Genomic DNA, 13,932 nt, shown 5'->3' with positions numbered 1-13,932 from the left:
TCGGCTTGTGAATGCGGACTCTGTGGACCTGTTTAAAATGGTGGGATATGGATGTCTATGGGGATTAGCTAGGGCACTGGATTGGGTCCAAAAAGCCTCTGTAGCCCACTGTAGAAGGCAGAGGGCTGCCCCTTCCCCCAGCCCATTCCTGGGCAGCTCATGTCTGTGTTTCAGAATCAGGGCACAGGGCTCAACATTAAGAGAACATTCTTAAGATGGGAAGCTGACCTTGGACCTGACACTATCTACCTCTCCGCAGTGCCGGAAGCCACCTAGTGACCCCCAGGAACCCACCAAGAAAAGCCCCAGGGGGGCTCCAGATTCAGGAAAAGAGCACAATGGAGTCAGGGTAAAGCACAAGCACCGGAAGCCAACAAAGCCAGAGTCCCAGTCTCCAGGAAAACGAGCTGACGGCCATGAGGAAGGTAGGCCTGGCGCGTGTCCTGGCCCTCTCTCTGGGCTGCAGGGGGATCCCTATGGCAGACTGGGGTGGGGAGGAGGGCCTCTGACACTGACCAGGAAAGTGGGGCTTGCTCACTCGAGGAGAGGGAGATCATTAACACCTCTGAAAGTGGAAGGAGAAGAGAGACAGGAGCAGGGCTGCTCACCCTGGTTGCTGGAGTAAGGCACACTCTGAAGTGGTGCTTTTCAGACACACAAGAGTCAGTCCAACCCCAGAGTAGCCAGCCTATTAGCCTGTGGTGGGTCTAGGCTCAGAGAAGAAACGGCTTTAATGAGGATTGAGGCCGAAGGGGGATTATTTACACTGTTTCTCTACCTTTGGTATATTTGGAAACTCCCATTATAAAGGTTAAAAAATTAACTAGCTAGCATGGCTAGAGAAATCGTAAACCCTTATTGTTTAGGGACATACAGGATGTTTGGGGCAGGGAGGTGTGTACGTAATGCATGTGCTATGCCAGTGATAGTTCCTTGGCATCCTCTGCAGAGAGAAGCCCGCGTAGTCCCGCCCATAGTAGCCTGTGTTCACAGCCTTCCTGTCTGAGATGGCCTGCCCCTTTATAGTCTCTTCTTATATAGCAGCTTTCTGCCATCTGCCACGTCCTGCTCCCATCTTCCTGCCTTGCTCAGTCCCCCAAGATCCCTTCTCTGGGACCTATTCCAGCTCAGTTAGAATTTTGGGGTGGTGCAGCAGCCTCACAGTCGTCCAGGCAGCCAGGCCTTCCACTCTGTGGTGTGCCAGGTCATTGATGCCATGCATTTCCTTTTTTGGTGTCAGCCAAAATGACCCAACTCCCAGTTTTCAAAAACTGCCAGGAAAAGCTCCTTTTCTAAAAGAGATACTTAAATGGTGGCAGCATGTAGGTGTGCTCAGTCATGTCCAACTCTGCAACCCCATGGACTATAGCCTACCAGGCTTCTCTGTCCATGGGATTCTTCAGGCAAGAATACTGAGTGGGTTGCCATTTCCTTCTCCAGGGGATCTTCCCGACCCAGGGATCAAACCCACATCTCCTCTATTGGCAGATGGATTCTTTACCACTGAGCCACCAGGGAAGCCCTGATAGCAGCATAGGGGGAGCTAATAAATGTAATGCAGGCAGAACACAAACCCTCCCTTGAGCTTTCCATCTGAGCCTTTCAGGGCAAGGGTGGGGGGCTTTCCTGTGCTGAGACTCTGATTGTGATATTTCTGCCTTCTGCCCTGAAACTGCACACCACTCCAGGTTCCTTAGAGAAGAAAGCAAAGAGCAGTTTCCGTGACTTCATCCCTGTGGTCCTCAGCACCCGGACGCGCAGTCAGTCTGGTGAGTGAGTCTGAGGCTGAGGCCCATCTTGGTACTTCTCCGCAGAGAGGTAGAAATCTGGTGGAGCCATTTTGCCATCGGCCTAAGTGGAGAGGTGGGAATTTCATTCATTGTGCCAAGATGCCCAGCTCTCTGCAGAGACAAGAGAGGCTAGGGTAGGAGCTGGGTCATTGCCCACAATTTTAGGACGATTTGCTTAGCTTTTGAGAACAGGGATTTGACACCTCTTATTGGCAGCCAGTGGTGGAAAGACGAAAAGCCTGTGCCACTCAGGAAAACTGGTTCTACTCCAGGCCTTGGCATCTCTTGATTATTGGGGCCAGTTACCAGCACAGACATTTTAATCTTTGGGCCTCTCTCCTCTTGCCCCATGTGACAAGCATCATCAAAATTGGAAACAGTCATTGAGTCGTCAGGGCTAGGAGAATCACACTTGGTCCCCTGAATTTGTACTAGTCAGCCCCCAGTGTCTAAGAAAGGATGGCTCTTGTCAGGCGCTCTTCTTGTCTGCTAGCCTCTAAGTTGGTACTTAGCGCTAGAAATGGTTGCCTGGGTTCACCCAGATATCCAGGCAAAGTGAATGGAATGGAGAAGCAGGCACAGTGTAAACTCAGTTATCTGACATTCTGTTAACGAGCACCTCCACACACAGAGAGCACGCTGGTAATTGGGGTCTGTAATGACAGCCTGGAGGCCTTGACAAATCCTGAAGTGTCCTCTGAATCATCAAAGAGCAATTACGTTACAGCCATTGCCATTTTAGTGTTAAACACAGCATAGTGTATTTGGTTCTTTAGAAATTGGTGATCCCTGGGTGATCTCTATGGTGATTTGTATTAACCAGAATATTAGATTAACTAGAACACTGCGTTCCCTGCCTGGTCTGTATAATGGAAAGTTTGCTGGACATTTGCTGTCTTTAAGTGGTCTGACTGAGGGACTTGAAGCTTTGGTCCAGTGCCACTCTGTTTGCCTCGAACCATTTCTTCTCTTTTTTTCTGGCTGCTCCGTGTGGTTCCGCAACCAGAGGTTGAACCAAGGCCCTCAGCAGTGAGAGCTTGGAGTCCTAACCACTGGACCACCCGGGAATTCCCTTGAACCATTTCTTTTCTGCTGACCTCACTTGGGTTTGGGGATTGCTGAGTTAATAGCTGGGTCTTAAGAGAAAACTGGTGGTGTCTCAGAGCCACGTCCAAGGACGATGTCAGATCTCCTGGACCGTTGAGCCGGGCCAGCTTAGGACTGCGCTTGTCAGCAGAGTTGAGGGTAGGAGTTGGGAGGAAAATGGCCTCTCGGCCAGTGGCAGAAGAGGGCAGGAAAGGTCCCATCGTCCTGGGGTGGTGGTGAGAGGAGAGGAAGTGCCTGCCCAGCGGTGAGGCACAGCTGCAGCGGGGTGGGGGTGGAGCTGAGCTGGGGAGAAAGCTCCACCCCTGGACTCGTGGCTGCTCAATAGAAGGTGGGGTCAATGTAAGGGAAGAGGGCCTGGCTCTGGAGCATTTGGGCGGGCCTAAGCCAGACTGTCACAGGAAAGGGGCTCCTTGCTTCACTTTTCCTGAGAGCCTTCAGAGATAACTCGACTTGCGCAGGGTGGATCTGTCAGCAAGTTTGGGGGTCACATAGTGAGCCGGGGTGGGGTGCCATGTCAGTCTGCCCTCCCTTACCCTCTACTAAACCCTGTGGCCCTCTCCTGCCCCTCACACAACTCTTGGCACCTCGTAAGCACTAAGTAAGAGTTGGTGGAATGAATGAAAGTGGCAGCACGGATGAGGAAGGGTGTGTGGTGTGGATACTCGACAGTTGTGTAACCATTGGACTGTGTAAAGCGCTTTGGAGTGAATTATCTCATTTGAGCCTCTGAACAGTCCTGTGAGGTCAGTAAGGCTCAGAACAGTATTCTCAATTTATAGACAAGGAGACAGAAGTGAAGGAACTTTCCCAGAGCATACAGCCAATAACTGGCAGAGCCTGAACTCGAACCCAGACCTGCTGGCTCCTAATCCAGGGCACTTGCTTCGACACCAAACTCTTAGTCCTTTGAAGAGATGCATGACCGTCCTCTGTACATCCCACCCGCAGGAAGCATCTGTAGCTCCTTTGCTGGTATGGCAGACAGTGACATGGGATGCCAGGAAGTCTTCCCCACAGAGGAGGAAGAGGAAGTGACTCCCACACCGGCCAAGCGTCGAAAGGTGAGAAAGACCCAGCGGGACACCCAGTATCGCAGCCACCATGCCCAAGATAAGACCCTGCTAAGCCAGGGCCGCAGGCACCTATGGCGAGCCCGGGAGATGCCCTGGAGAACAGAGGCTGCCCGGCAAATGTGGGACACCAATGAGGAGGAGGAGGAGGACGAGGAGGAGGGCCTGGTGAAGAGGAAGAAACGGAGACGGCAGAAGAGCCGAAAATACCAGACTGGGGAGTACCTGACGGAGCAGGAGGAAGAGCAGCGGCGGAAAGGGAGAGCAGGTAAGTCTGGCCAGGGGCTGCTGCCCCAGGCAGCTGCTGTCACCTGTCCCCAAGCCACAGTGACTCTGGCTTCTGGGGACCCTCAGGCATCATGGGTACTCCCACCCCTGCCTCCTCTCCACCTGCCAAAGGCCTCTGCACCCAGAGAAACCTGGTGCTATGAGTGCCAATTGCCAGAGGGGGTCACTCAACTGCAATCCCAAGGTCTTGGCTTGGGGTTGAGATTGAATAAGTTCCCACTGACCTGCAGGTGAGCTGAGGACGTGTATGCCCAAGCCCTCCAGTTTTATGTATATATATAGATATATAAATCTGAACATGTGGGCATGGCCACAGTGATGTCCTTGGTTACCAGGCAGTTCTCTGGTTGGCTTGAGGGAGTCGGGTCTCGTGGGAGGTTGGGTTTTCTCTCCTAGAATCCTAGGTCCGAGAAGAAAGAGGGCATTGGCTGCCTTTCCTGGGATGCCTCCAGCCCCTAAAGTTAAAAAGAAGTACAATGGTTTCCTCAGCCCAGCGTAAGAAGTTCAAGTAGAAGCAGGCACAACTTGGCTTTCTTGGTTAAAGCCACAAAGGTTAGTGAGGCAGAGTGAAGCTTTGACATGACCCGAGGTGGCATCATTTTTGTCGGACCTGAGCTGGAAAGGTGGGGAGCCCGAGGAGAACACCAGGCTCTCTTTGGCCACGTCAGATGCTATAATACGCAATCACGGAGGCACAGACTGTCACCAAGGCCGATACCAGTTTGTTCTGTTAAGTGCTCTTCAGGCCCATTCCTGTAGTGGATTTCTAGATGAGCGAAAAGCACATCTCTGGGTTCAGTGAAAACACTTCTGTCTTTCACTCTCTTTCTCTGACCTCTGCCCTTGAAGCAACAATTGATTGTCTCCTATAATGTATTCATCCTGAGCTGCTAGTAAATATCTGCAGTCTCATTATTAGTGAAAACTGAACAACCATGTTGGAGTGGGTAGTATATTCTGGGTTTGCTATAATGCCAAGAAGGCTAACCCTCATCTCTGGCCCTGTTTAAGTAGAGATGTATATTATATCTATCCTCATACTTAAGAGAGTAATTGAGCCAGTTTTTGTCAACCGTGTGAGAGTAGGGATGACTTTCCCATTTTTCTGCCAGAGCCATGATGGATTGATTGGTCAGGAGTGAGTTGTCAAGCAGTTGGCCTCAGCCACTTCTGTTAGGATAAAGAGGAGCTTTTGTATCACCACTTCCTTGGGGCTCAGACAGTAAAAGCATCTGCCTACAATGTGGGAGACCCAGGTTCAGTCCCTTGGTCGGCAAGATCCCCTGGAGAAGGAAATAGCAACCTACTCCAGTACTCTTGCCTGGAAAATGCCATGGACAGAGAAGCCTGGTAGGCTACAAAACATGGGGTCGCAAAGAGTTGGACATGACTGAGCAACTTCACTTCACTTTTGTATAACCACAGCACTCTTGACAGCTTCAACATAACCACCCCCAGAAGCATAGGAGCACTACTCACTCGGCAAGGCATCCTACTGGTTGTGGGGTCACCTCCAGTGTTTGGAAACCAGATCATTCTCCCTCCATGTGTGTATCTATGGGTTTTGAGTTGAGTCTGTTGGGTTTGGCCTATGATCTTCTCTATATGTGATGCTAACTCTTCTTGAAGGAATTGCCTGGCAAACATCTGTCTTCTCCAGAAGCTCCACTTCCTCCTATTACTCCCCTCTTTCAGGTTGACATCACAGAGTCAGGCAGAGACCAAACTAGACCAGACAACTCCCATGTGAGCCTCATGATCTTTCTTTTCATCCTGGGCTTGGGTCTCTCCTTGATTTGCAGAGGGGATAAGAAGAACCATTGCCACTCACATACCTGCTACCTTCACTCCCAGTTCCCTTCGGTGCTACCATGAGGGTGCTCCACCAGTGTCGAATAAACTCCAGAGCCTACCCTGCCCTGAGGACATGGGAAGGGGCTGCTGCTTTTCCTGCGGCATTGAATGCTGTAATATGGCTTCCCCATGTTTCCTGAGGTCCTCACAAGACTCGCTTCTGTTCCTTCCTCTTTTGCGTCAGCCCAAACTGGTTACATTAAAAGGCCTGGTTAATAGTGTGCTGGCTTGAAGTGCCATTAGAAGCCATCCAGTACAGCAGTTCTTTTTTTAAAAATTTATTTTGATTGGAGGCTCAGTATTTTACAATATTGTGGTGGTTTTTGCCATACATTCACATGAATTAGCCATGGGTGTACATATGTCCCCCATCCTGAACCCCCTTCCCACCTCCCTTCCCATCCCATCCTTCAGGGTCATCGCAGTGCACCAGCCCTGAGCACCCTGTCTCATGTATCAAACCTGGACTGGTGATCTGTTTCACATATGATAATATACATGTTTCAATGCTATTCTCTCAAATCATACCACCCTTGCCTTCTACCACAGAGTCCAAAAGACTGTTCTTTACATCTGTGTCTCTTTGGCTGTCTTGCATATAGGGTCATCATTACCATCTTTCTAAATTCCACATATATGCATTAATATACTGTATTGGTGTTTTTCTTTCTGACTTACTTCATTCTGTATAATAGGCTCCAGTTTCATCCACCTCATTAGAACTGATTCAAATGCATTCTTTTTAATAGCTAAGGAATATTCCATTATGTATATGTACCACAGCTTTCTTATCCATTTGTCTGCTGATGGACATCTAGGTTGCTTCCATGTCCTGGCTATTGTAAACAGCAGCACAGCAGTTCTTAGGCAGAGGTGGGGACCCACTGGTGGACTAGGGAAAGTTGGGAGAATGGGGGGCTGTGACAGCTGGCCTTTTGAGAGCTCTGTGTGACCTGTGGAGAATTCCTCATGCTGTGATGATGGCTCCTCCATCTAGGTCTGCCCTTGGCAATGTGACACATAAGAGAAGCCAAGGTCAAGGGAGGTGGGTTGAGAACTCTTGGATCTTGCACAACCCCCTCATTTCACAACTTGGAGAAACTGAGGCTGCAGTTCCTTCAGAGACATATTCATCTTTCACTGTTCACTAGGCATGGTGGCCAGTCCTGGCGGGGAGATAAAGACTACATGGGCATGGTCCTGCCTAAATGCTTACACTTAACTAACACAGTAATGATGCCTTACACTTTATAAAAGGGTGGTGTGGATTCTATCCTCCTCATTTTACAGACGTGGAAACTAGGCTCCTGGAGATTATGACCTGCCCTCAGCAACCACACAGCTAATGGCCATGCCATGTAACAGTCATGTTAAGAGATAAGGATCAACTCAATCTGTCCAGCCCCACCCCATGGGGCTTAGGACTGACCCTGCTTTATGAAGCTCTTCGTATGGAGTTCCCAGCAGGCCTTCTGGAAATTGGAATGTGCTCTCTTCAGCGAGCTATGACTAGAACTAGAGATGTTGCTCAGTATGCCCCAGTGACTTGATTTCCAGCTACAGAGGGCAGCAGGTTTCTGTGACTGCCCCTCAGTTAAGTTGGCCTGTGGCAGCTTCTGGTTTCAGGGAGTTTCTGTGCCACTTTCATCTTTGTGTGCCTGGAGAGAGACCAACAGGGCAGACAGGCGGGTAGAGCTAAGGCTGTGAGGGACGCCTTCTCCCATGTACTCGCCCCTAGTGTACTACATGCTTCACTTCAGGAGAGCTGCTAGCTTTGTTTCATATTGGAGTGGAGAAAGAGACAAAGGGGGGAAATGCTGGGAAAGTTCTGATTTCCTTTTAAATAGACCCTCATCTTTGGGACAGCCAGATGGGCCGCCCCCTGCTAGCAAGGCTGGGAGTTGTCTTCTGCTTGGAGGGGAGGGACATTGATGTGGAAGCACAGTGTCTGTTCGAGAAGCATCTAGTGGAATAGGCAGCCCCGCACCAGATACTGGTAGGGAATAGTTACACAACTTTGTCCTGAGATTCTAATCCCCAAAGTCCTCTGATTCAACTTAGAGGAAGGCGTTGCTTTTCTGTGTGCCATTTCCCTGACATCCATTCTTTCCTGCAGATTTAAAGGCCCGTAAGCAGAAGACTTCCTCCCAGAGCCCAGAGCACCGCCTCCGGAACAGGAACCTTCTCTTGCCCAACAAAGCCCAGGGGATCTCAGATTCACCAAATGGTTTCCTCCCAAACAACCTTGAGGAGCCAGCCTGCCTTGAAAATTCAGAAAAGCCATCAGGAAAACGAAAGTGCAAGACCAAGCACATGGTGACGGTCTCAGAAGATGCAAAGGTATGTTATCAGCCAGAGAAGTTGGGGGTGGAGACTGGGCTAGGGTGGCGTGTTTCCCATTTGAGGAACAGTCTTCTGAGCGAGTGAGTAAGTGCATGAACAGAAAAAGTGAAAGTGTAAGTCACTCAGTCATGTCCAACTCTTTGCGACCCCATGGACTATAGCCCACCAGGCTCCTCTGTCCATGGGATTCTCCAGACAAGAATACTGGAGTGGGTTGCCATGCCCTCCTTCAGGGGATCTTCCTGACCCAGAGATCGAACCCAGGTCTCCCACATTGCAGGCGGATTCTTTAATGTCTGAGCCACCAGGGAAGCCCGAGTGAGTGCATGGGGGGATTGAATTAACTCATATTTATTACAGTGTTTTAAACTAATTCTAGAAGGGTTGGGCTGTAGATTTGAAGAACGGGTACTGAAGTCAGAGCTAATAATAAGCATCTACAAACTGTAGGGTTTGGCCCAGGATGAATTTGCCTCAACAATCCTTGGATCTGCTTAGAGTAAGGGAACAGTTAAAGAATATGGCAGAATGTTAGCCTGAATAGCTTGTTAACGTCCAATCAAAAAGCTTTTGTCTGGGCTTAACTCACTGGAAACCAATTAGGAAGTTTTCTGAGTCAATCAAGGTAGAAAACAATTTGTAGAAGCAGGGATGTTGATATCCAGACAAAGGTTGCCTGAGGGTGGGGCTGAAGGAATTCCACTTGGACTGGTCATATCTGTACTTTCCCAACTCCACTCCTCAGTTTCTGTGCTTCTCATGAGTGCCTACCAATCCATAGCCAAGCAAGGGCACTAGAACCCCGTTCAAAACTGATGTCTCTTTGGGTTCTGATGTTCATGGCATTGGTGTTCAGTTCCACACCATGCAATTGAAAAAAAGAAACTCCCACGATCCTCTCATCCTGGAGGTGCGAGGATGTTTGAGAGATGCGAGGCTCAGGTTCAGATGTTTGCCTGTAATATGTGTTTGTCTTGATAACCAAAAATCAAAAGGTCGTATGAGCTGGTTTAGGTGGTTGTGACTCTAATGGCTCTTTCCAGCTCCAGAGCAGGGTCCCTGAGTGGCACTGGCAAAAGGTAGGAGACCCAGGTGCTCAAGTCCCCCATCCTTGTTTTGGAATCTGATTTCAGCGCAAACAAAGTGCTCAAGCCTATTTCTTCATCTTTAAAAAAAGGAGATGATACTTCCAGTCCTTTCCATCCCACAAGGGTGCTTAGGGGAGCAAAGGAGGCAATGGATGTGAAAGGCTTTGATAATGGTCAAGTGCTGTCTCTGAGGTTGGTGTAAACCCTTGAGCTTAGACCAAGGCAAAAATGAGGGGACAGAGACACAGGAAGGCCAGGTAGCAGGGCCAGCTCCTGGAGACTCCAGAGGGGCCAAGGCAGGAACCGGGGCGTCTGCTCTGGGCCAGGTGCTCTGCTCACACAAACACTCAGGTCCCACAGCAGCTGTCAGAGGTGGGCCCTCTTGTCGTCATTTTATAGTGAGGAAACCAAGGTTTGGGGAGGTTCAGGGACTTGCTCGAGGTTACTTGGTGGTCCGAGTGACAGACCTGGGGCATGAGGCAGGCCTGGCTGCCCCTGGGGCACCCCCAGCACCTACCCTTTCCATATGCCTCCACCCTGTGAATGGGTGGCTTCTGTCTGCATTCAGGTGATGCTGGGGTAGGGCGAGGCTAGGCAGGAAGACGGTGCCACCCGGAGCAGCTCTGGTGGAAGGTGGACGTCCTCATCCCCTGCTCTTCCCCACTCACATGACTCCATCCCACACAAAGGTGACGAGCCACCTGACACTCAGCAGCACATGCTGATGCTTCTGTCTGGTAATTCTGCCTGGCAGTGTGTCCACTGGAATGTTCTCCCAGAGAGATTTTGTGCCTTCCCAGGGTCTCCCTTTCTCCCTCCCGCCTTTCTTTCTTTCCCAGTCACCACCACCTGCTCCAGTTGCCCCATGGCACAGTGCTTTGTAGTGAGAAGCAAGGCAGGGGGGGCGGAGACGCGCCTGCAACAGTGAAGCTGGCACATCAGCCAAAGGCTTCTTCCCACAGGGGCTCCAAGCCAGGGGCAGGGCAGGGGGGTCTTGCTCCTCCCTCTCTCTGGGAGGCTCCCTTTTCTCTGCCAGCTCTGGCCCCTTGACAGGGAATCACCCTTTGGCTCCTCACTTGGCTTAGCAACAACCTGGGCATTTTACCCAGCATCCTCCAGTATTACCATTGTACACCTCTGTTCTCCTGGCAAAAAAGCCACACTCTACCCTCATAGCCAGGGCCTTCCTGCTAGCTGGTATACCTCTCTGCCCTTTTGGGACGTGGACAGAGAGCAGCTCTTTTCTTGCAGTTTACCAGAGGAAACAAATGCCCTGGGTCAATGTCTTTTCCCTGGTGCAATTTCTTTTCTGGCTTCGTGTCTTTCTAGGCAACTCTTTTGGCTGCCCAGGGCTCTATGTGTAGCTGGATCAAGTCAACAAATGTTTGCTGCAGTGACATGCCCAACCCCAAGTTAATTGCTGTAAGGAACAAAAGAGATGACTACAATATGAACCCTAACCCCAGGGAGCTTAAAATGTAGCAGGGGAGGCCAGACTTGCCCATGAAACAACAGAAGGAAGTTGACAGTTAGGCATAAGGCATGGGATTATGTGATTCAGACTAGGTGTTCTGGGTGTGTAGAGAAAGGGCAGTGGGGACCACAGTGTTGTAGACGACAGGATTTAAGGGAGCCCTTGATGTTCTCAGGGATTTAGGTAAGTAGGATGTATTCATTATCTGTTGTGCTCAGTTGCTCAGTCGTGTCCAACTCTTTGCCACCCTATGGACTGTAGTCCACCAGGCTCCTCTATACATGAGATTTTTCCAAGCAAGAATACTGGAGTGGGTAGCTAGGGGAGAACTCCAGGGGATCTTCCCGACCCAGGGATCAAATGTGGGTCTCATGCATTGGCAGGTAGATTCTTTACCAGTGACCCACCTGGGAAGCCCTCCTAGTTATCTATTGCACTGCACAACAAACTACCCTAAGCTTTGGCAGTTTAACCCAACAATAAGCATGTATTATTTCATAGTTTCTGGGGTCAGGAATTCAGGAGCAGCTTTGCTGTGTTTGACTTGGGGTCTCCCATGCATGAGATTGCAGTCATGGTGTCAGCCAGGGCTCCATTCATGCAAAGGCTCGACTGGGGCTGGAGGATCTGCTTCTTGAGTGGCTCCCTCACATAGGTGGCAAGTCAAGGCTTGCTGTTGGTGGGGGACCTCCTTTGCTTGCCCCTTGGCCCTCTTAAGGGATGCTTGACTATCCTCATGACCTGGCAGCTGGCTTCCTCCTGAATGAGTGATTCAAAAGAGGGCGAAGCAGAAGCCACATTATCTTTTAGGCCGTGGCCTTGGAGGTCACACACCATCATCTCTGCCTTCTCCTGTGCAGAAGGGGCTACACAAGAGCATGAATATCAGGAGGTGGGGATCATCACAGTCATCTTAGAGTCTGATGGGGGCATTCTTGTCCTCTGGCCCCCCGGTGATTCATGTTCCTTCCACGTGCAAGTCATACCCTCCTCTCCCATGGCTCCCCCAAAGTCTTGTCCACTTACGGCATTAACTACAAGTTTAGAATCTCATCATCAAACTTAGATCCAGGTGAACATGAAGCACCTTGGGTCTGGTTCCTTGAGTACAGCTCCTCAAACGCAGTTACTCTCTGTTTGAAGTCCCCTCCTCTCATCTGAAAGAGACAAGTAACCTGCCCCTATGGACTCAATAAACCATGGTGTGCCAGACATGAGAACCTGTTCTGGATATTCTAGTTCAAAATGGGAGAAGAAAGGAGACAAGCACGGGTCATTCATGAGGAAAGGACTGTAATGTTTCGTGAGCACCCACCGTGTGCATTGTTCTGTGCTGCTCTAGCTCATTATCTCAAAGACCCTGCTGGGGAGAAAGTGAGGCTCTGAGAAGTTGGGTCTTGCCCCAGGTCTTGCAGCTAGTGGCTGGCAGAGGCAGGATTCAAAAGCTGGTCTGTCTGATTTGAGAGCCTGAGCACTTTCCACCAGCCCAGGTGGGCACGAGTGTGAGCCAGGGGGACAGTGTGCTAGGAGGTGGGGAAAGCCTGGTGAGGGTTGGATGTTGGGGGAAGGTTTTTGCAACAGAGTGAAGGCTTCCACAGCTGTGCCTCTTTCATCACAGTGAGCTGTCTCCACCTCTCTTCACTCTGAGAATTTGCTTCTGCTTATTTATCGAGGTGACTAGTTAAAAACTTCAACAAATGGGGATCAAGGCAGGTAAAGAAGGCGTGCAGAGTGTGTGAGAGAAGCTGGCATATCCCCTCGAGCTGTGTGTGCAACCCCTTCGTTATTGCTTGGTTTTTGGGGTTGAGGACTTGAGCCATTCTGCATCTGCTCGCTGGGTAGAAATGCGGTGGTGAGTTGTGCTGATCTGTGTCTCCGCTTTCCAGAGCAAAGGGCGTTGGAGCCAGCAGAAGACACGCCCTCCCAAATCTCCCACCCCAGCGAAGCCCACAGAACCATGCACACCCTCTAAGTCCCGAAGTGCTGGCCCAGAGGAGGCCTCCGAGTCACCCACAGCCCGGCAGATTCCCCCAGAGGCTCGTCGTCTCATAGTGAACAAAAATGCTGGCGAGACCCTTCTACAGCGGGCGGCCCGCCTTGGGTATAAGGTAAGGAACACCTCCTCATATCCACAGGATATTGTTACCCCAGCATCTGTGGATAATCTTCTCCCCATTGGCTCTTCTGTGGCCTGGCCAGGCCTTTGTTTGGGGCTTAAGTCCAGGATGGCCCCCTCCTACTGTGTATATGGTCTATGGGGCTGCCTCATCGCGACGTGCTGTGTGGGCTTGCAAACCCGATTGGATGTCAATTTAGGATGAATAGCATTGAAATGGTAAGACAATATCATCCAGTACCTTCATAGGCCAGAAATGGGATTTGGGGGGTTTTATGTCATCTTGAATTTCCCTGTGCCATGGCTCCCCACTCAGAGAGGAATGGGGTGATCATCGCTCACTCTTTATATCTCCCTCCAGCTTCCCCTCCTTTTGGCCTCCAGTAGTGGAGGGGTCGAGTACATTGGAGGGGCAGAGTTGAGCTCACCCCCACCTTATGCTGCTTCCGTATGGACTGGAAAGGAAGCTGGTGTTTGTTGAGCACCTCTTTGGTCATGTTAAGAGCTCTCGTTACTTCATATCCTTTCATCTTCACTGTGAGCCTATGGAGGTGGGTTTTATTAAGCCTGTTTTACAGGTGAGAAAATCAGGGGTTAGCTGTGTTAAGTGATGTGGCCACAGTCGCTCAAGCACTATGTGTATATGAGTCTGAATTCACACCAGCGTCTTCTTGATCCCCAAAAGGTAGGGGCAGAAGCCAGATTCATTCAATGACATTGTTGGACATTTTTGTTGATATGAGCGTATTTTGTGGATATGAGCTCCTTGACCATGTGCCTTTGCCAGCCACACCAGTTATTT

The 13,932-nt window shown here is 50.3% G+C and overlaps 1 protein-coding gene across 4 annotated transcripts in view; it reads left to right on the top strand.

The window, feature by feature from the left end:
• BCORL1 (BCL6 corepressor like 1) overlaps nucleotides 1-13,932 on the top strand; it is a 60,491-nt gene that overhangs the window by 30,953 nt on the left and 15,606 nt on the right. For all 4 annotated transcript variants that reach the window (XM_027533743.1, XM_027533740.1, XM_027533741.1 and 1 more), the window contains 5 exons: nucleotides 260-425; nucleotides 1,689-1,769; nucleotides 3,846-4,235; nucleotides 8,226-8,449; nucleotides 12,901-13,122. In XM_027533743.1, the coding sequence (XP_027389544.1) occupies nucleotides 260-425; nucleotides 1,689-1,769; nucleotides 3,846-4,235; nucleotides 8,226-8,449; nucleotides 12,901-13,122 (1,083 nt within the window). The remainder of the gene's footprint in view (nucleotides 1-259; nucleotides 426-1,688; nucleotides 1,770-3,845; nucleotides 4,236-8,225; nucleotides 8,450-12,900; nucleotides 13,123-13,932) is intronic.

This window comes from Bos indicus x Bos taurus, chromosome X, assembly GCF_003369695.1.
Source record: "Bos indicus x Bos taurus breed Angus x Brahman F1 hybrid chromosome X, Bos_hybrid_MaternalHap_v2.0, whole genome shotgun sequence".
Classification (NCBI taxonomy): Eukaryota; Metazoa; Chordata; class Mammalia; order Artiodactyla; family Bovidae; genus Bos; species Bos indicus x Bos taurus.
This window is presented reverse-complemented; position numbering and strand designations above follow the sequence as displayed.